Genomic DNA, 21,568 nt, shown 5'->3' with positions numbered 1-21,568 from the left:
GTTCTATATCGTTGAAAACTTAGCAATTAAAGCTCATATGTTACTGGGCTTAAGATCCATGAGAACTGAGAACATAACTATACTCCCACAAATGAATGGAATAGACTTTGATAATGAATTCATAGAGGAAATAACTTCAGAGCCCTCACCGATTGGTAGAAGAGAGCCAAAAAGAATTGGTAATATTAAAGGCTTAAACAAACATACACAAACAGATGATTGTATAGATCCACTTACACCAGCAACCCCATCCTCCAGAATTAGTGACCCAGATAACAGTACTGATTTATCAATTTTTCCAGCCCATCTCACTAATGATTTGGTTATACCACCTAATTCATACATGAAGGTTACCATAAAGAGCAAATTACGGAATAGTACTGTTCTTGTCTTAGAAGAATTATGTAAAGTAAAGGGATTGTCAGTAGAAAACGCATTATGTCATACGAACGACGGAGGGCTAACTCAGATATTCATTATTAATCACATGAATGGGGAAGTTCAGTTGATGAAGGGAACTTGCATAGTTAATATTGAAAAATGTTTCGCCCCTGTGAAGGAAATAAATATTGGTGGAGTAACAAGTGAGATAAAATCTACGGATAGAGAAAGAATAAAAGAGAATTTAATTCACTCAGGTGAATTTGACGAAGAAAATGATTTGTTAACCCTGCTGGAAACACACAGGGACACCGTAGCATTGCCCGGAGAACAATTAGGGTGTACTAACTTGATTAATCACATGATTAATGTGCACCCAGAAACACCACCAATTTTCGTACCAGCTTATCGCATACCACACTCCCAACGTACACTTGCAAATCAGTATGTCGATGAAATGTTAAAGCTTGGAATTATTGAGCCTTCAGTTTCTCCGTGGAACGCCCCCCTTTTCTTTGTGCCCAAGCGAAATGGAGAAATGCGTGCGGTAGTAGATTACCGTAAACTAAATAATCACACTATACCAGACAGATTTCCCATGCCATTGCTAAGTGATGTTCTACAGAATATTGGTCCTGAGAATAATATATTCTCGACCATCGATCTCCTAAACGGATACTATCAGATTCCGGTATCTCAGGAGTCACGTAAATACACTGCCTTTTCAACAAACAGAGGCCATTATCAATATACAAGAATGCCAATGGGACTGAGGACAGCCCCAGATACGTTCCAGCGTCTTATGAATTACGTATTGTCCAGAATTTTAGGACAAGGAATATTTGTTTATCTTGACGATATTATTATCGCAACGAAGAATATTAAGGATCATCTCAGGAAATTAGACTTACTCTTACAAAAGCTTAGTGATGCTGGATTAAAAATTAAACTTTCTAAATGCAAATTTTGTTTTAAGGAAATAAATTTCTTAGGCCACAAATTAAGTTCTGATGGTATTCACACCACTGATGACAAAATACAGGCAGTGAGAGATTTTCCTGAACCCACTACGACTGACGAAGTTAGACAAATTTTAGGTCTGGCTGGGTACTATAGGTCATTCGTACCACAGTTCTCTCATATAGCCTTCCCTCTATTCCAACTACTCAAAAAAGATGCTGTATTCCAATGGGAAGAAGAACAAAAAAGGGCATTTAACAATCTAAAAATTAAACTAACAAATGCACCTTGTTTAGCATATCCGAATTACACGAAATCATTTCTTATTTGTACAGACGCATCAGTTAAAGGATTAGGGGCTGTACTGATGCAGGAAGATAAAAGAGGAAAGAATCAACCAATTGCATTTGCCAGCAGACAAACAAGAGGTGTGGAGAAAAATTATAGCACTACAGACTTAGAGGCACTTGCAGTGATTTTTGCATTACAAAAGTTTCGAGATTTGGTATATGGTTACGAAATCCACTTATTCACCGACCATAAACCACTGGTGGGTATGTTTAAAGAAAAACTCCCTTCTGGGAGGAGAGCAAGATGGAAATGTACAGTTGAAAACTACAATGTACAAATTCATTATATACAAGGTAAAATGAACATAGTAGCTGACGCATTATCTAGGAACCCGAACACAATTCAGGTCGCGGCGTTAGATCTCAAAGGAAATATCCCAAACCACGAGGATATCGCAAAGGCACAAAGACTTGACCCAGTATGGTCAAAAGTAATATACAAGTTAGAAAGTGGAGATGACATACAATTACCCAAACTTCATGTCCCACTTGAACAATTCACAATGGTCAATAATACATTATACAAAATTAACTCTAAACAACCAAAACGCCAAAGAAATACTAACCAGTTGGTAGTACCTAATGACATGATACCCCAAGTATTACGAATGATACACAACAGCCCACATGCAGGACATCCTGGAAAGGATAAGACATTCAACCAAGCCCAGCTATTATATTACTGGCCTTCATTACGAAGAGATATAAACAATCATATAGACAGATGCGAATCATGTGCAAAACACAAAGGATACCCAATCACACCTGCACCGATGGGTAATTACCCAGTACCACATCAACCATGGGACGTTGTCGCTGTTGATTTACTCAAGATGCCATTATCATACAATAATAACCTATACTTATTCATAGCAACGGATCATTTTTCCCGTTATGTCATTTTAGCTCCAATTAAAGATAAGACAGCAGAGACCGTAGCAAAGGCAATAACAGATAATGTAATATGTCGCTTTACTACCCCAAAGGTATTAATAAGTGATAATGGAGGAGAATTTAATTCTGAGATCTTACAAGAAATATGTAAACAATACAACATCAAAAAGGTTAACGTTTTGGCCTACCACCCAGCATCGAATGGGTTGGTAGAGAGACAAAATAAAAAGGTATTAGATGTGCTACGACACATTCTCAGTGAAAATTATGCAAGCTGGGATGATTGGATTCCCAGAGTAGAGGCCTCCATTAATGGGTCTATAAATAAATCCATTGGTGACACACCACATTTCATTATATATGGCACAGATAAAAAATTACCATATGAGCTCCTAGAAGGTGACAGCATGCCTATATACAATTACGATGATTACTCTAAACTCCGTTTACGTGAATTCCAGGACATTCACAAAATAGTGAAAAAACAATTAACGATGTCCAAGGAAGAAATGACGGAGGCATTTAACAAGAAGGCAAAAGATTCACCTATCAGCTTAGGAGACATTGTTTACGGAGTCATTCATACGAGAGACAATAAATTATCCCCTAAATTTGAGGGCCCATACAGAGTAATTAACATAAAAGCAAACAAAGTTTTAATTAAGTCACTTTCAAGTGGCGAGGAAAAACAAGTTCATATTGACCATCTAAAACGAGTTTCAAGGGAATTATCACATAATTATTATTCAGCCTCGGATACAACCGAACAGGTGAACGTACCTCAAGAAACCAAGCAAGAACACAACAATGATTACAAAAAGAAATTAAGGTCATATACCAAACAATCGAACATAGGTGCAACTATTCCAATAAAATCTACAGTACATCATTTACGAGAATTAAATATCGATTTAAACTCCTTCTATAAATGAAATAACAGCCAACCGTAACGCACATCATCACTATCATCAATCACAGCTTTATAGGAAATTAATAGATTTTTTTTTTTTCGGTAGGTTACGATGAAGGGACTTATGCTATGGATTCTCCTCTACATAGTAAGAGTATATGCGCACCTAGACCCCAAGCATATAGTACGACAAGGATGCCTCATAGCTCCAACGGCCACGACTACAATCGTTAAGGACGTCATGAGTACTGAAATAAGTCTAGATTACTTGTATGACTTACCTACTTATCTAGAAAGACTTGCGACGCCGATGCGAACTCTGGACTTCAAGATAGGGAATTATGTTTCACAAGCACATAACACCAAGGAAGTGGATGAAATGGTGAAGTTAGCGAAATGGAAACTAGATCAGGCGAAGTCAACTATGCTCGCCATGATCCAAGATCTCCCATCTTATGGAACGGAGGTACTGAGCGACAGGAACAACATCACACGTACTCGCCAAAAGCGCGGTTTGTTCGATCTGGGCGGCGCAGTTCTTGGGAACATCTTTGGATTGGCTACAGAGGATGACCTTAAAGAAATAAACAACAAATTTAATAAGATAGCTCAGGTACTAACATACCAAGATAAATTCATCACAGGACAGAACTCAGCAATGAAGACAATTGTGAAAAATCTGAAACAAGCAGAAAACGTAGCTCTCGAGAGTGTAGATAAAATAAATGAATTAGAGGGCAACGTTACTCTTTTCCAGCACTTCTCCATCATCACAGAACATATTGACACGATTCTACTACAATTAGAGAACGCTAGAGATCGTTTCAGGGCACTTATGCAAGGAATTTCGAATGCTGGTGATGGCAAGATCACAAATGACTTACTCCCAGTTCATGAGCTACGTCAGATAGTTAGTCAGGGCATACATAAACATAAATTGAAGCCATTGGTCCGTAGTAGGGAATTTATGCAATATTACCCGTACTTAGAAGCAACACTTACACCAACATCAGTGATAGTTCATGTACCATTCATCACTGAAGACCTGTTCACAGTATACCAAATACACCCTTTTCCCTATAAAAATAACAACACTTTGGTCATCATCAACATCAACACAGACACCGAACTCATCATGGTCTCCAAGAGACGAGACACTGTCACTTTCGCAAGTGATTCAACGACTGAGGGAAAGTGCCGCACATCCTTACATGCTGTTCATCTTTGTCCTGCGTACATTTTCACGTTTCAGCCTACTGATACGGTCCCTTGTGAAATGGCTATTATCAGCAATAACAATATTCATTATCATTGCAACTTCACTTTTGCTCCAGATAAACTTGTACACCATCAACGCATTGGACACTCACAGTTTTTTTATTTCCCTCATAACACGTCAGTTTACATAGTCTGTCCAGATATACCACCATCTCATACATCAGCCTCAGGATTATACATAGCACCAGCCTACTGTGCGGTATTTACACCATCCATGTCTACTTTTTCCACCATCAATCACTACGCCATTATCAACCATACACACAAACATTTCCACCCACTGCCTGATATGGACTTAAACATGAGCACAAGTATTAAGCTGACTTCACCTAAGTTTGAAACTATGCAGCTGATCAATGAAACAATGAAGCCCTGGGAAGATCTGAGTTTGAGTATGTTCAACCCATATTATGTGTATAGCCAAGCACCTTCTGTCTTTATAATCGTCTGCATTGTAGTTGCAGTACTGCTGTTCGCAATGCACAGAATGCATGCAAGAATTGCTAATTTGGAGTCATTATTTAGTGGGGGGAGAGCTAACATCACAGTTAACCACCCTGAATGAAGTGTATATATTTTGTATATAGTATTAATTGTATTAAAAAAAAAAATAATAATAATAATAATTATAATAATAATAATACAAAGAAGAATGACCCATATATGGCAGACCAGTACCATTATCTTTGAATGAAATATTAATAACTCTTACAATAATCTTAATTTTAAACTATTTTTATTCTTGCATGTATGCATTTCACTATAATATCCCAAGTACATACTGTATTACAGTTAAATAATTTACTTTAATGCATTATTTCAAATATGTATACAACTTATTTAAAATGTAATATTACTGAATAATCACTATTTACTATGAATAATATATGTATACAATATTCATACAATTATGTTACTTTACAATATTATGTATTTCACTTAATTAGCTTATAAGTTCATTATAATGTGTATGTAGTATGTATTAATATGTTATAACTATTAAATGTCGATGGTACGCCATTTTCGCGCGGCCGAGCAAATGTAGGACTACATAATAGATAGATAGATAAACAGATAAATAGAAGCAGGGAGTCAGATGATGAGAAGGTGTTGTATCTGCGAGAATCGAGCAGTGCTAAACATGCTTACACACTCTTAACACTGAGGAAAGCTGACGACAGTGGCCAGTAAGGAGATGATGCAGTTAGCTGTCAGCAGTCCTCTCGTGAACAAAGATCTGGTAACCATGCACACACATATACACACATACTCACACACAGGCTCCTTAAGCTTTCCATCCACGAGGAACACACGTGACACACCCCTGCTACACCAGATTTTAGGAAAGAGAGAGTAGAAGGAGACAAGCGACCCTAGAGACAGGTCACGGAAGAAGGGCTTAGCGATTTGAGAGAGAGAGACAGATAGCGAGACAGGGAGGTAGCTCCCCGGGACTTATATTCGTTCCGTGTGAGAGACTTGTTAATATTTCTAAGACAAATAAAAATAGTCCCATACTATTCTTTACCTCTCCTGTCACTACATGACATTTGGTGGGGAAGCTACTACAAGATATAAAAGCTGCTCGACCACAAGTCTAAAATATACTTCTCTACAAGTAACTACAAAGTCTTTATGACAGTAGCACCCGTCTAGCAGCAAACTCTCATCCCTTTTCTGTCCAACTCTCTAATGCAAGAGTTAACCGTTACTCCCAGTCCTTTATTTATGCAACAAGTCAACTCTGGAACTGTCTCCCTCTGTCTGTATTTTCTACTTCCTATGATCTCCAGTTTTTCAAATGCAGTGTGTCCAGGCATCTGGATATGATTGGATCTTGAATTTGGCTCTCTCTTATATTTTGTTTTTCTCTTGGAAGGAATAGTTTTGCAGGCTCGTTGCCTTTGGTTCCTTCTTCCTCACAAAAAAAAAAAAAAAAAAAAAAAAAAAAAAAAGAATTTGGCTGAAGTAAAGTTTAAAACAGTGTCAACTGCATACTGTGATTTGATATAACAACAGGTGCCACCCTTGTTGCGGAAGTTTGTAAGGAGATGGTAACCGGAAAAACAAAATGGGGATAAATATATCAGTACAGGGTGAGATTTGTGGTTCTGTGAGGAAAAGGGCCAAAGGGGATATGGACTGAAGGAAAAAATGAACTGAGTTTAAATTTGTGGTAAGGCCGTGGATGTTGGTGAAGAAAAAAGGCCGCACTTTCACTTCTTCGCTGACGAGCACTAGCGGAAATAGCAAGTCGCTGCCAGCACATCGTTTGATGGCGACCGGGAAGACCCTGTGCCGCCAGCCCTACCCTGCCGGTGGTGGCAATCCAAGGTACCACCTCATGTGATAGTAACATTGCAGCGGCCATTACTAAAGAAAGTGAAAAGATGGTGTGATATGTAATGCGCATGTAGTGTGGTGTAGACAGTTGAAGGTAGAGGTATTATGAGAGCATGCTGGCCTACTCTCTGTGTAAATGAATGCACTGAAAATGTTCAGCAAAGGGAGATGGTCAGGATCAAGTCCCGAGGGCTGGTGAAACGGGAGCTCCAGCTCTCCCTATCACCAGCTTGCCATCCACCTCAGGAGTACTGCCCTGTTCGACTGGTGCTACAGTCTACTCCTCACAAGGAGATGCATACTTGTAAGTAGAATTTTTTTCTCAGTACTACCACAAGATAACCACCATCCTTAGTAAAGTGAATATGGAAGGAGATAAGAAAACAGATAAAGGTAGAAAACAGAATAAAGATTTCTACCAGGAACCAGTTGAAATGGAAACATACAACAAACTAATGGAGAGGATGTACAAATTGGAGAAAGCATTTCAGTGTGAAATAGATGAAATTATGAAGCAATTGCGCATGCAGAAGGAGGAAAATGAAAATGTAGAAAAGGAATTAAACAAGAAAGACACAACAATAGATGAGCTGTCAGTTGAGGTGGGTTCACTTACATGGAAAATTGGTGTAATGGCAAGTACAGTTGTCAACCATGAGAGTATTATGGAGGATTTCAGAAATGATAAAGAGACAATTAAGCATGCAAGCAGTCTGACAGAACAAAGCAGTGATATTGAGGAGAAGATAACCCAGGTGAATGAAGTGATGCAAAGTTATAAGACGATGTGGAAACTACGTATGCTGATATGGCGAAAGTGAAGAAAGACTTAAAAGTAAGAGTCAAAGAAAAAAGCATCAGAAAGGAAGTGAAAAAATAATCTAAAACAACCCAAAATTGGTAAAAGACTCAGCAGTTATCAACAAATCTAGAGTAATTACTCGTATTGATGAGGAAGAAATAAAAAAACAAATTTCGAGAGACAAAAAGATGGCAAATATAATGGGTATATTGCAGGAAGTACCAGAGGAAATCTGTAATAAAGACATTGAGGAACACAAAAGGCTAGGGAAATATGAGAGAAATAAGTCAAGGCCCCTGAAAGTAACCTTCCAGAGTGTGAACACTGTGGAGGAAATACTAGAAAATGCAAACAAACTCATGGAAAAAGAGGAAATTTAAAAAGTATGGATAAAAAGACACCTAACTCAAAAGGAATTGGGAATACTAAACGAGAAGAGGGAGGAGGCAAAAACAAAGAATGAGGGAAGATCAGTGGATGAGAAGAGTACTTTTTTTTAACAAAGTAATTGGATTGCAGGTACGAAAGTGGTACATAACCAACACGGACTAAAAACGAGGAAGGTAGTAGACTCAAGTTATGGCAAGTATGTAAACAAGATGATTAAGCTGATGTACTCAAATGTAGCTGGAATGGCATCTAAAATATTAGAGATAGAAGACTATACTAAAGAAAAGGAACCACATATTATCTGCCTAACTGAAACAAAATTAACCCCAAAGACATCAAACGATACTCTTTACTTAGAGGAATACAATACATGGAAAAGAGACAGAAATCTAAGAAAGAAAGGAGGACTTATAATCTTAACAAAGAAAAATCTGCAAGTCAAAGAAATAAAACTAGATATACCCTCACAAGCAGAACTGACTGCATTGGAGATTAACACATCTGAAGGAAAATTAATTGTCAAATTTATACATGCCACCCATAACAAACACTTGGGAAAGAGGTGAATATGAAGACCTGGCAGAATGTACAATTCAGAGTTTAAGAACATTACTACAAAGAATGGAAGAGAAATCTGAAAGAATTATATTAACTGGAAATTTCAATACAAATATAAATTGGAATACTCAAGATGTAAAAGGTCATGAAAGCTGTTTGGATCAAAAGCTTCTAGATCTTGTGCAGGAGTTTTTCCTAACATGGCATGTAAAGAAAAACACCAGAAAAAGAGGACCTGATGATCCATCAGTACTAGATCTTCTATTTACTAGGCAAGAAAATGATACTGACAATATAATGTATAACCCTCCATTCGGCAAAAGCGACCATGCAGTATTAAATTGTAACTTCAGGATTGCATATGACGTTACCAGTAATAACAGTTACAAAAAGAATCTAATCTACAAAAAGGGCAACTATCATGACCTGAAGAGGAGAAAGTGCCTCAAGAATGGAAGAGGGCAAATGTAGTACCAATTTATAAGGGAGGAAACAGGGAAGAACCCCTGAATTATAGACCAGTGTCCCTAACCAGCATGGTCGCAAAATTGTGCGAAAGAATTCTGAAAGATAGATGGATAAAATATCTGGAAGAGAAGAATATTTTGGCTGATAGTCAGTTTGGATTTAGAAGTGGAAGGTCATGTGTTTCCAACTTGTTGAGTTTTTACTCAAGAGCAATTGACGTGCTACAGGAGAGAGATGGTTGGGTGGATTGTGTGTATTTAGATTTGGAGAAGGCCTTTGACAAGGTACCTCATAAGATACTAATGTGGAAACTAGAGCATTTAGGAGGACTGAAGGGGAACCTCCTGTAATGGATGAGAGACTTTTTGCGCGACAGACAAATGAGGACAGTAATAAAGGATAGGATGTCTGGATGGAGGAAAGTAACAAGTGGAGTTCTACAGGGCTCAGTGTTGGCACCAGTAATGTTCCTGATTTATGTAAATGATATGGTAGATGGAGTGAACAGTTATGCAAGTCTGTTTGCTGATGATGCAAAGATCCTGAGGAAGGCAGAGGTTGAGGAGGATTGTAAAATGCTGCAGGAGGATCTGGATAGGATACACGATTGGAGCCGGATGTGGGAAATGAAATTTAAAGCAAAGAAATGTAAAATATTGGAAATGAGTAAAAGTACCAAGAGGCCATCACTGAATTATTTGATGGGTAATGAACCAATCACAAAAGCGAGAGAAGAGAAAGATTTGGGAGTGCTGGTCCAGGACAGTTTGTCACCTGAAAAACACATTAACAAGGAAGTTAGAGAGACATATAAACTCCTGAATAATATAAGAGTAGCCTTTCATTATATGGATAAGATGATGAAAAAATTGATAGTGGCCATGATTCACCCCAGGTTAGAATATGCAGCAGTAGTGTGGTTCCCACACAAAAAGAAAGATATAAACAAGATTGAGAGAATACAAAGAACAGCAACCAAAATGATCCCCAGTCTGGCAGATCTGTTGTAGAGAGAGAGGCTGGAAAAGCTGGATTTGCCTTCCTTAGAAGAAAGGAGAAAGAGAGGAGACATGATTGCAGTGTTCAGGACAATGGTGGGAGTAGATAAATTTGACAAAGAAGATCTGTTTTTATGGGATAAGAGAGCAACAAGAGGACACGGAATGAAACTGAAGAAACCAAGCTGCTTGAAGGATATCAAGAAATATAGTTTTCCTTATAGATGTAAAGACCTGTGGAATAGTCTGGACAAAGAGATCGTCCAGTCTGAAAACTTAAACGAGTTTAAAGCTAAATTTGACTTACTGAGAAACAGAGGCAGGACCCTATGAGCGTAGCTCATTTCCTGTATATCACAATTAGGTAAATACACACACACACACACACACACACACACACACAAAGAACAAAGCCTAAAAATAACAGAAGGATGTACAAAGCCCATATGTACAGTTTGCCTTTACCAAGAAAAAAAAAGTACTCCCAATCAAGGATTACAAGAACATGAAAGGAACATAATACAGTAAAACCTCACTATAACGGAATAATTGGGGCCCTAGCCATTCCGAAAAAAGTGAAATTCCAATAAAAGCGACATCCAGCCTTCCCTCAGCTAACCCGGACTTTTTCCGACATATCAAACATTATTCCAGATAGCACCAACGATTTTTAAACTGTTTTCACTACCACTGCTGTACAGTACTGTATTATACCTTCACTACAGTAATCAAATGGTATAACATACATAATAATACTACGATGTACACTAATAAATCTGTATTCTATTTACCTTATTGTGATGAACACAGCTGAAGTGGTCAGGCAGTCCGGAATACTTCTGGCTTGAAAGGACTTTTTCCGATATACAGTGTAAGAATTTAGTCCGGTAGCTCCTTGATTCGGATAAAAGCGAATTCCGGACTATTAAAGTCCATTATATCGAGGTTTTACTATATGTGGCTTCAGCACAAAATCATCCCATCCTCAATTTTATGTTGCACCAAACCCACCAAAAAGAAGCAAAAAATACACAACCTCACTGCACTGCACAGAGGCCTCTAACACATCCCACCTCCTCCACTAAACACTTCACTACATAAAAACACTGACACCACAGTCATCATAAAATCTTTCACACATCCCTCCTCCTCCACCCAACATTTTATGACACAATATACTGACACACAGTCATCATAAAATCTTTCATCCAAATGGCATCCTCCATGAACCCCAACACATTCATCTCACAGAAACTGCATTTCTTATGGAGGTATGAGTTCCCTTACCCATGCTATGAAGTGGCAATCACTCTTTTCTGCCTCTCTACCGACAGGAATACAACTCACTTCTGATTCCACTGTAATGCAGTCCCTCACATCACAACACACTGTGCTCAACACCTGCACCTCACCTACGTAACATGGACAAACCTTCACCATGGTCTCAACATAAGATATCTCAAAGAGTTTAAATTAAGCTGCCAGATTCCTGTAATCCACCGGATTCACATCCAGATAAACCTGCAGTCACAACAACTACAAGCCAATGATCTGTTATCTAAATGAACTAAAGTTTTAGCCCAGGCTTGGGCTAGGAAGTTTGAATACAGTATTTGGATTTTGTTAAAAAAAAAGCTTCACTGGTCTCCCACCAGACCCACTGATATACCATAAAAACACCAACATTAATACCACTGCACCAGTCACGACTGTGACAGCCCTTGCATGTATTTAATACATGTGGGTATTACAGTAGTGCCAAAGTGGTAACATGTTAAGGCAGTGACATATAGGAACATAATTGGGTCTTATGGTACCGTATGGACAGTCAATTTTGTTCCTGCAGCTGGATACAGACATCCTTTAGAACTTACTTTCACATCCCATGATTGTAACCTGAGCAAATGCGTTGGCACACTGGTCACATCGGCGGCCAATGACCCCTGGTCGACAGCGACACTGACCAGTGACTGGGTCACATGAGCCTCCAAATGACCCGATCAAATAACAATCACAGTCATAGCAGGCATCAGAAGCATCAGGCTGGTAGTGGTTTTCCTGGTGGATAGGAGCCAATTACAATCAATTTACTCATTTATAATACTCACTCACTACAACACATATACACTGAAAATAAGGAACATAAAGACCTACATTTCCTTCAAGTAGTCACTGGCTGCACATTAGAAACCATGTATTGGTACATAAACAGTATAAACTGTATTTCTGATGCTTCAAACTTAGTAATAAAATGCAGAACATGATGACCCTATGTAAATGCAACATGATAACAGCCAATTCATTGTTGTTCCTTTCACACTTTAGGGATCTATATGTTATAGACTATATTATTAACAGCAAATCTGAGATGAGCAATTGACATAATGATCAAGACTTACCTCACAGCGACACTCTCCAGTGGTCTTGTTACAATCTCCATCATAACCTTTGTCAACATCACAGTGGCAAGGGCCACACACTGGGTATCCCCACCAGTTGGTTGGGCATGGCTGGTCCAGCACCACCTCACAGTATTCTCCTGCACCAAAAATATATCATCATCATCATCATCATCATCAGCTGTTTGAGTATCCACTGCAGGACCGGCCTATCCCGACCGAAGTCAGGACGATACAGTCAATGTAACTCTACCAAGTGATTTAGGTTGTCTGGTAGAGATTGTATGTAGGGTCAGAAGTGCTTGTAAGTGTAATTGTAGTGTTGGAGTGGCTTTGGATGTGTGTGTAGTCTGTGAACCAAGTGTAATCAGCCCGCGCAAGCTGACTGGGTGCAAGCATACTTTACAGTAAGCGACACTGGTTCAACCACAGCACCCCTTGTGTCTGCCAATGCAGTACGTGGCCAGGTGAACACTCCCAAAGTTTATTACCCTGGCGGGGCACGAACCCTGGTCCACCCATGTACAAAACGCACACTCTACCACTGTACCACAGAGTGTATATATATATATATATATCTATCTATCTATAGCCCGACGCCCTAATCCCGCAAAGGGTGGCCGCAGACAAAACGCCTCCAAGTCACTCTGTCACCCACCATTTGACTCCCCTCCCCCCAACTCACCCCCCCCTCCCTCATATACCTCTCAACTCCATCCCTCCACCTCATCCTCGGTCTACCCCTCCCTCTCCCTCCCTCCACCTCACCTACATACACCCTCTTAGTCAGTCTTTCATCCTCCATTCTCTCCACATGTCCAAACCACTTCAGTGTATTTCTCCTTATCTTTTCAACAACATCCACATCTACCCCACAACGTTCCTTCACTTCTTCATTCGTCAACCTGTCCCTCCACGTCACTCCACACGCTCCTCTCAAGTATATACTGTATATATATATGTACATACAGTATATCATACATTCATGTCGGTATGTTCTTACAAAACACTAACATAATTAAAATCCAATACTGTACCCATAATCACTATATTGTACAAGCATTATGAGAGGACAGAATGGCATGGAGGCAATCTGTTTATGGCCACCCTTCCATGATTATGCATCTGGCTAGAGATACGGATAGACAGGCAGATTATGATAGTACAGTACAGTATGCACTATTATTGATCCATCCATACATCATTAAATTGTTCTTTTCCCCATCCGTAGTACAGAACACTGAAGCTACGCTACTCAGTTGCGACATTTAAGATGAGAATGACCAGCCTCACTTGTGCCCATGAGTGGCATTATGTGAACAATACACTCCAACTACCTCTTGGATATACAGCCTAAAAGGCACAATCTAACCAAACCACAAGTCATCATTTGGTTATATGATTATCACCCACCACAGTAAACAGATTCCTGCATTACAGAAACTATTTGGCTTGTCACTCAAAGGTAGCACAATGCTGGATGAATAAATTGTGGGTGTCCCCACTGTTATTGGTAAAAGCACTTAAAATAATTCTGTAACACCATATATCTACTGTAAAAATATTTCCAAGTTTCTTACCTATCAAGGGTGGATATTATATAATCACAGTTTATTCAAAATGCAAACTAATGCAGTATTCTGTATCTCCAGTTAACTATAACTCACACATCCAGCAACTTAAAACAGCCAGGAGATTCAGAAAGAATATTAAAAATATTACCCTACTATTTAAAAAATAATTTAAAAAATAATAAAAAAATGGACTTCACATGACTCCATGCAAGACTGAACTCAAAGTGCCACGCCAGGTAGATGTGTTTCTCCCCAAACATTCTTATGTGTTTCACCCCATACATTCTTGTTTGAGTGTATCTTGATCAAGGGATTGTATCAAACAAGGCTCTTAACCAATCTCAAGGAAAAGCAGATCTCCATGGCAGTTTACAACTATAAAAATTTATTTGTTTTTGGTTTGGGTGAGAAGAGTATGGTAGCTGTATGAAAGATGACAGAAATACAGTACAGCCAAGCAGTCTCATACACCACTGAAAGTCAAAGAGGTCTACAAATGTGACACAACAGTCCCGCACCTACCACACCACATGCAATGATGTGCAAGCAACTTCGCTTGAATGTTATTGTGCCAATGAAACAGACAAATGCATCTCATAAACAGCTGACAGTTCCACGACTGATTCCAAGAAACTCAAAGGGGCGTTGTTAACAATGGTATTATATACCTGGTAATCTCAAACAGCTGTTTGAGATTTGTAAGAGACTTAAAAGGAGTGATTATAACATAGGTTCACAGAACTTTAAGAATGTCTATAATTAATTTTGAGATTCATATCAAATACAAGTGCTGGACTGTTGATGCCTGAAAACTGTAAGAGACCTGAAACTAGTGAACATACAAAGGGATCAAGTGGAATTTTAAGAATGGTTTTAATTACTGTAATTCTAAGTACAATATTAAGCACTAGTTACTTCAAACAATACAGATACTGGATAGGATAGCTGCACAAATTTCACATTACAATTATGAAACTCATTACAGTATATAGTATTGTAGTACAACCTTGTCTCAGGAGTGGAGTACTGCTACTGTACTTATAGCATGGTCACCATTGCCTACTGATTCCATGGTGTCATAAAAGTGCCACAACACCTTCACTACAACTTCAACTCAATAATGTAGAGCATAGAGTATTGTACATTGAAATTCAAACTGTATAACAAAAACTGTCAATATTCCCAAGGAAGTGCAAAATGGCATCCACATAGCAATGGCACACTAAAATACTTCTGCAAATTACCTTGATAATTAATGAACATACAAGAATGCCCCACTTGGACTGTTGGTCTTCCACATGCACAGTTTAAATCCTCAAGAGTTGACAAGAGTTTTTTTTTTTTAATCAAGTAATACCATCAATGGAAGTAAGCTGGTTTTATACCCTTAAGAGTACCTGACTGCAGTAGCCTACTAGCCTTGGGGTCCAACTTCAAAGCGGGTACTATGGAGCTATCTGTTATAGTTTTATTTATTGCTGCTTTTTTATTTTTGTACCTGCCAAGGATAGATGATGCTTGTGCTCAATTTTTGGCAATGCATTCTATATTTTAATTAATGATTAGGAAAAAACTTTTGAGAGTATGCCGTTATGAGAGCAACCTGTACAGCAATGCTATTAACATTATTCCAGACATAATTTTTAACAACTGTTAGTCAGATGAAGAGGATGATTCTGCCTCTTACTTATTCTGCAAATAATCTGGTATGCTAGACTAGTTTAAGTGTCGAGAGAAGTTAGCTTGTACAGTAAATGACCAGTATCATACTTTTCTGGGATAACTGGCATAGGTTTTTTGTGAATAGCAGAATCCCTGTTAAGCAACAATTTGGGTGTGTTCAAGCTGCTGGTTAAACAAAAGTGTCAGTTTACTCACCTGGGTGGCTACTCCTCAATTACAAGTCATGTCAGGAATGGCAATGCAGCAAATGTGGGGCAGCTTGAACCTGCTAGCAAGTCAGTCCTCAAATATCAGATAATCTAATATACTATAGCAGTAGCCGTGTGTCTGTGTATTTTGGGCAGCCGAAACTACACATTCAAATTGCATCAAAATTGGCACAAAAATAGCAAAAAAATCGCTGATGTGAAAAAACTTGGTTCCATCACGACTGAAAATCTTTTACTATATTTATTGAGCGATCACATTTTGACCAAAAAACGCTGCTCCCAAAGCCCGGCATAGGATCTCTGTAGAACTTTTTTCCTTGGGGTAGAACGAAAATAAACTAGCAGTAGCTGCATGTTTGTGTGTGTACTTCGGACTTGCGTTCGGACAACTTGGGTTCCACTCCCGAAGCTGCAAATAACATGATCAATTGGTTAGCTGCAAAAAATCCAAGTGACAATGTTACACTAGAACAGCACATAAACGTGAGAGCCCTACACAGGAGCAAGTACGAGGGGCCCGAAGGGCCCACGAGCACTTGTGTGTACTGAGAAAATAGTAAAGGGGATGAAAGGGGATGAGTTGTGTGCTATTTGCAGAGAATTGGAATTACTTGAAATGATCGGATCTTGAATTTGTCTCTCTATTGTATTTTGTTTTTCTCTTGGAGGGAACTATTATTGCGGGCTCATGGCCTTTGGTTCCTTCTTCCTCGCATAAAAAAAAAAAAAAAAAAAAACTTTGTGTACAAAATGAGATGTATCTGGTTGGTGGGGGCACTCACCATCCACTCACTTGATGTAGTGCTGCTCTTGGGTACCTCCCCTTTCCTCCCTTCTTTCCATCCTTCCCCTTCTGTCTTTCTTTCCTTAATTCTTTCCTCTTCCTTCTGTCTCTGGGTGACTCTACACTACGCGACAAGCCAAATGGTTTCTTGTACACCAGGAAACCATTTACTACACATTTCCTGTCGTATATCGTGCATAAAAAAAAAAAAAAAAACTCAAAGTATGTCCTGCGTGTTATATAACGAAGTTACCTATCTCAATAGGGAAGGAATAGGCCACAGTCGAACCCAGAAGTGGCTATGTCTACCTGAAACTGATGAAGGAGTACCTCTGTATTGTTTTTTATCCTCCATAGTCTCATAACTGTGTTTACACCAGGCCTGTACTATTATGTTACCATACAGTGAACAATTCTTCAATCTTTATCAAAGTACTGTAAGGGCACCAACACTTTTGCTTTTCACGTGACCAATGACACTCTGAATGGTTTGTTTACTGCCAATGTTTGTTTACTGCCAACTCTATGGACAGTGTTGCAAAACAGTACACTTCAAAAGCACTACGTCCAACTTTAAACTTGCTAAACTACTGCATTACAATGGTACACCCATATCAGTCAGGTAATTCATCTCCTAAACGGATTTGTCTGCTAAACTTAATATCGTAAATAATGATGTTACATGAGAATCTGTAAAGAAGTAGCATTGTCCCTTGTTTTTAAGCAAAGAGAATGGCAAACTATGACGTCAAAGTTACAACGGAACTTTCGCCAGCCTTGGTAACACTGCAGTTTGGTAGCTGGCATGTCAGGCCAAAACAAATGCCATATGGCGGTTGTTTCGAGTGGTTTGACGTAATTTCTTTGGGATTTCAGATTCACTAAAGATATAGCCTGAAATGATACAGGTACCAGTACATCTGAAACTAGAGTGCTATTGTTTGTAAAGAAATAAAGTCGTTAAGAGCAGCACAGCAAGTATCCAACGAAACATCGTGGTAAGGTAGGTGGAAGTCCTGCAACCTCATATTCTTGTTAGGCTAGGCCTAGACCTAGGTGTTTTCCAAATTTTCCCTTGAAAACTAGGGTGTGTGTTATGTGCCAGAGCGCACTATACACCAAGAAATATGATACTAGGTTGGGTGGTAACCATATAACCAAATTATGGTGCCTGGTGGTTTATGGGCAATTAAGATGCTCCAATTGGATTGAGCTGGTGCAGGTTTATATCAGATGGGTGGTTGAGGTTTATTGCTCACATAATGCCACTCAGGGATGAGTGAGGTTGGTCACCCTCATCTTAAATGTCAGGACCAATCTGCTAAGCCCCGGGCTCCTATGCTCCTCATGGGGCAACACTGGATTAGATGATAAATGTATGAATGAATGACATATAATTGAGATGTACAGTGCAACCTCATTATGCAACACCTCATTCTGTGATAAACTGTTACAATGATAATTCAGAAGTTATACCCTGTCTCGGTACACGCTAAAAAATTAAGTACAATATTGCTACAACAATATTTTCAATGGATGCCTCCAAGAATCTCATGTGGACACAGTGACGCATGCAAGCTGACAGTCAGCTGTCAGAGACAAGCTGGCTGCCTGAGCTGACATACACAGAAACCTTGTTTCAGGTATGCATAGGCAGCAACCTTCATGCCAGCCCTTTGGTTCTTGCTCGACCATTTGCTCATGTGTCCTGCAGCTGTGAACATCTTACATGCACTCACTGAGTTACATGATTTTCCCACTTGCTTCAGACCCTCACAGAACTAATGCTGACAACAACTGATAAAGCAAATACGATACAAACAGTGCTGCATATAATACTAAGAGAGAACTTTTGTGTAGGAAAAAAGCAGAACTCTGTGAATTTTGAAATCATGTTTAGTGCTACCCCCAGTGGAAAGCGTGGTGCAACTCAAGCTGCTAAGACTAAGCCTAAAGGGCCAAGGGTAGCCTTTCCCACGAGGTTCAACTGAATGTTAGTGCATGCCACAAGGAGGGAGAGGGACCAAGTAGGATTGCTGCCACCCTAAAGCTGCCCCAGTTCACAGTCTCGACAGTCATTAAGAAATCTGAGGCAATACTTTTGGCATTGCAGAATGTGGCTTCTCTCATGGCAAAACTGCTAACAAGACCGTGGGAGCCATTATTGGAGGAAACGGAATGGCTGCTGGCACTGTGAGTTAATGACCTAAACAGAGCAAGGCAGACTCTTCACCACTCCTTCATTTGCATGAAGGCTCTCGATACAGATATACCTCGATATACGATATCTCTAGATGCGGAACCCACGTTTAATGATGGGGGTAGAAATACCACCATACCCTGCCTAATGCTGGCCAAATACTGGTTTTATGATGTTTTTTTTTACTGATTTTTATGATATTTTAGATTAAAATAGTGTGTTAAGGTTGATTTATAAACTGTTTTTAGAGTTAGATTGATGTGTTTTAGCCATAGGTGGGGTGAACATTGTCATTTTGGGGTACAGTTTACTAAGCTTGATTTTTTCCAGACTTAAATTTGACAATATTCAGATTTTATTTGTTGGTTTTAGTGAGTTATTTACAGGTGTTAGGCTTAGGTTAGCTTCTTTTACAGCTGTTAGGCCATTTAGACTGGCTTTAAACTTGTTTTTGGCCTCATTTGGGTGGGTTTTGGACTTGGCTGAGGGGGAAATCCAAGGATGAAAAATGCATCCAATTACATGTTAAATCTACCCCGATATACGATACCTTGCCTAACGATGGGTTCTTACTTAATCAACTGCATTGTTAAACTGGGGTATACCTGTATCTGCAAAGACCTAGAGGAGAAGGAAGGTATAGAGGCAAAGAGGGAGTTCAAGGCCAGCACAGGCTGGTTTGAATGTTTCAGGGCCCAGGCAGGCCTTAAACACATGACAATGTATGGAGAGACGGCAAGTGCAGATCATGTGGTGGCGGAGGCCTTTCCAGCGCAGCTCAAGGCCATTATCGAGGAAGGGGGTTACTCTCCAAAACATGTGCTTAATTTTGATAAGACCAGCCTGTTTTGGAAATGGATCTCGAGGAAAACCTTTATAAGCCAGGAAGAATGGCATGCACCTGGCTTCAAGGCCATAGAGGACCATCGCATCCTCCTCCTTGGTGTCAACGCAGAGGGACCTTATCCTCTTTGCCATGATGACGCTTATACGTTGTCATAACCCTCCAGAGTGCACATACTCTGATGCCCCTAGGTCATCATATATCAATGCAACCAAAGAAAACAGCAGAGAGGTTCATTTACTATGCTAGGGCCTTTCATACTGGCTAGTAAATGTTACTGAGGATAAATAAGCTCCACCACCTTTTTTTTTTTCTGCCAGTCCCAATATATATGGGAGGTCATGTGATTGCTGACATGTTGGTAGTAACACTGCATACTGCCATGAGCAGTCTTGGCTGTGAATCATAGGAGAATGTTTTGTTGCTCTCTTCACAGTGAATTATGGCTGAATCACAGACTATTCTCGACAACTCATGCGGTTCCTCAAGTGATGAGGAGTATCAGCTGTCGGTGCAAGACTCAGATATCGATGACTCATCCAGTGAAGAACTAGAGAGTGATGAATTTGATGATACTGAAGAGAATGAAGTCAATGGTAGCTGGTGCCTGATAAGCAACATATTTGGTGACACATGTCCCGACCATGTGCCTAAATTTATCAGTGATTATTTTGGACTGAACCAAGTGAGGAGTAGACTGTAGCACCAGTCGAGCAGGGCAGTACTCCTGAGGTGGATGGAAAGCTGATGACAGGGAGTGCTGGAGCTCCCGTTTCATCAGCCCTCAGGGCTAGTTCCTGACCATCCCCCTTTGCTGAACATTTTCAGTGTCTAAGTTACACAGAGAGTAGGCCAGCATGCTCTCCGGTACAAATTTCTCTAACTATTTACACCAAACTACATGCACAGTACACACTACACTTCCTTCTCAAAATTCAACTTTAAAAAATGGCGTCTCATCACCAAGCCTCGGAGTCCCCGGGGGGGGGGACCATAAATGCCCCCACCATCCGCCCCTCTCCCGGTGACGACTCAAGGTGCCTGGAACCACTGTCTGACTCTCTTCTTCTTCATTTCTGCAACATTCGCGGCCTTTCCTCTAACTTTCGCTCTGTTGAGCACCACCTCTCCTCCTCTAAACCTCATCTTTTTCTAACTGAGACTCAGCTGTCTGAGGCAACTGACAGCAAACCCTTTTCTGTATCCTCCTACTTTCTCTATACTCATTTCAAAGCCAAAGGTGGCTGTTGTGTATATATACGCAACGACTTATCTTGCTCTCGTGTTCCTGAACTCGATTCTTCTGAATTCTCTGCACTCTGGCTTCGGCTTTCCTGTCATTCTCTGACTAAATATATCTGTGCTGTTTACTTATCCCCTAATTCTACTGACTATCAAAAATTCTTCAACTATCTTACTTCTACGATGGAACACATTCTATCCATTTCTCCTTTCTCTGAAATTTCCATTCTAGGAGATTTCAATGTTCACCACCACCTTTGGCTCTCCTCTCCTTTCACGGCTCCACCTGGTGAACAAGCCT

The 21,568-nt window shown here is 39.6% G+C and overlaps 1 protein-coding gene across 1 annotated transcript in view; it reads right to left on the bottom strand.

Moving 5' to 3' along the window:
• The window catches only part of stan (Protocadherin-like wing polarity protein stan), a 158,909-nt gene that overhangs the window by 87,303 nt on the left and 50,038 nt on the right, over positions 1 to 21,568 (bottom strand). Inside the window, exons 13-14 of the mRNA XM_080284512.1 lie at positions 12,732 to 12,871; positions 12,207 to 12,390 (exon numbers count right to left, since the gene is read on the bottom strand). Of these exons, the coding sequence (XP_080140638.1) occupies positions 12,207 to 12,390; positions 12,732 to 12,871 (324 nt within the window). The remainder of the gene's footprint in view (positions 1 to 12,206; positions 12,391 to 12,731; positions 12,872 to 21,568) is intronic.

This window comes from Coenobita brevimanus, chromosome 101 (genome assembly GCF_032717465.1).
Source record: "Coenobita brevimanus isolate Jiangsu-jjx chromosome 101, ASM3271746v2, whole genome shotgun sequence".
NCBI lineage: Eukaryota > Metazoa > Arthropoda > Malacostraca > Decapoda > Coenobitidae > Coenobita > Coenobita brevimanus.
Note: the sequence above shows the minus strand (reverse complement) of the source record. Positions and strands in the feature narration are given on the sequence as shown.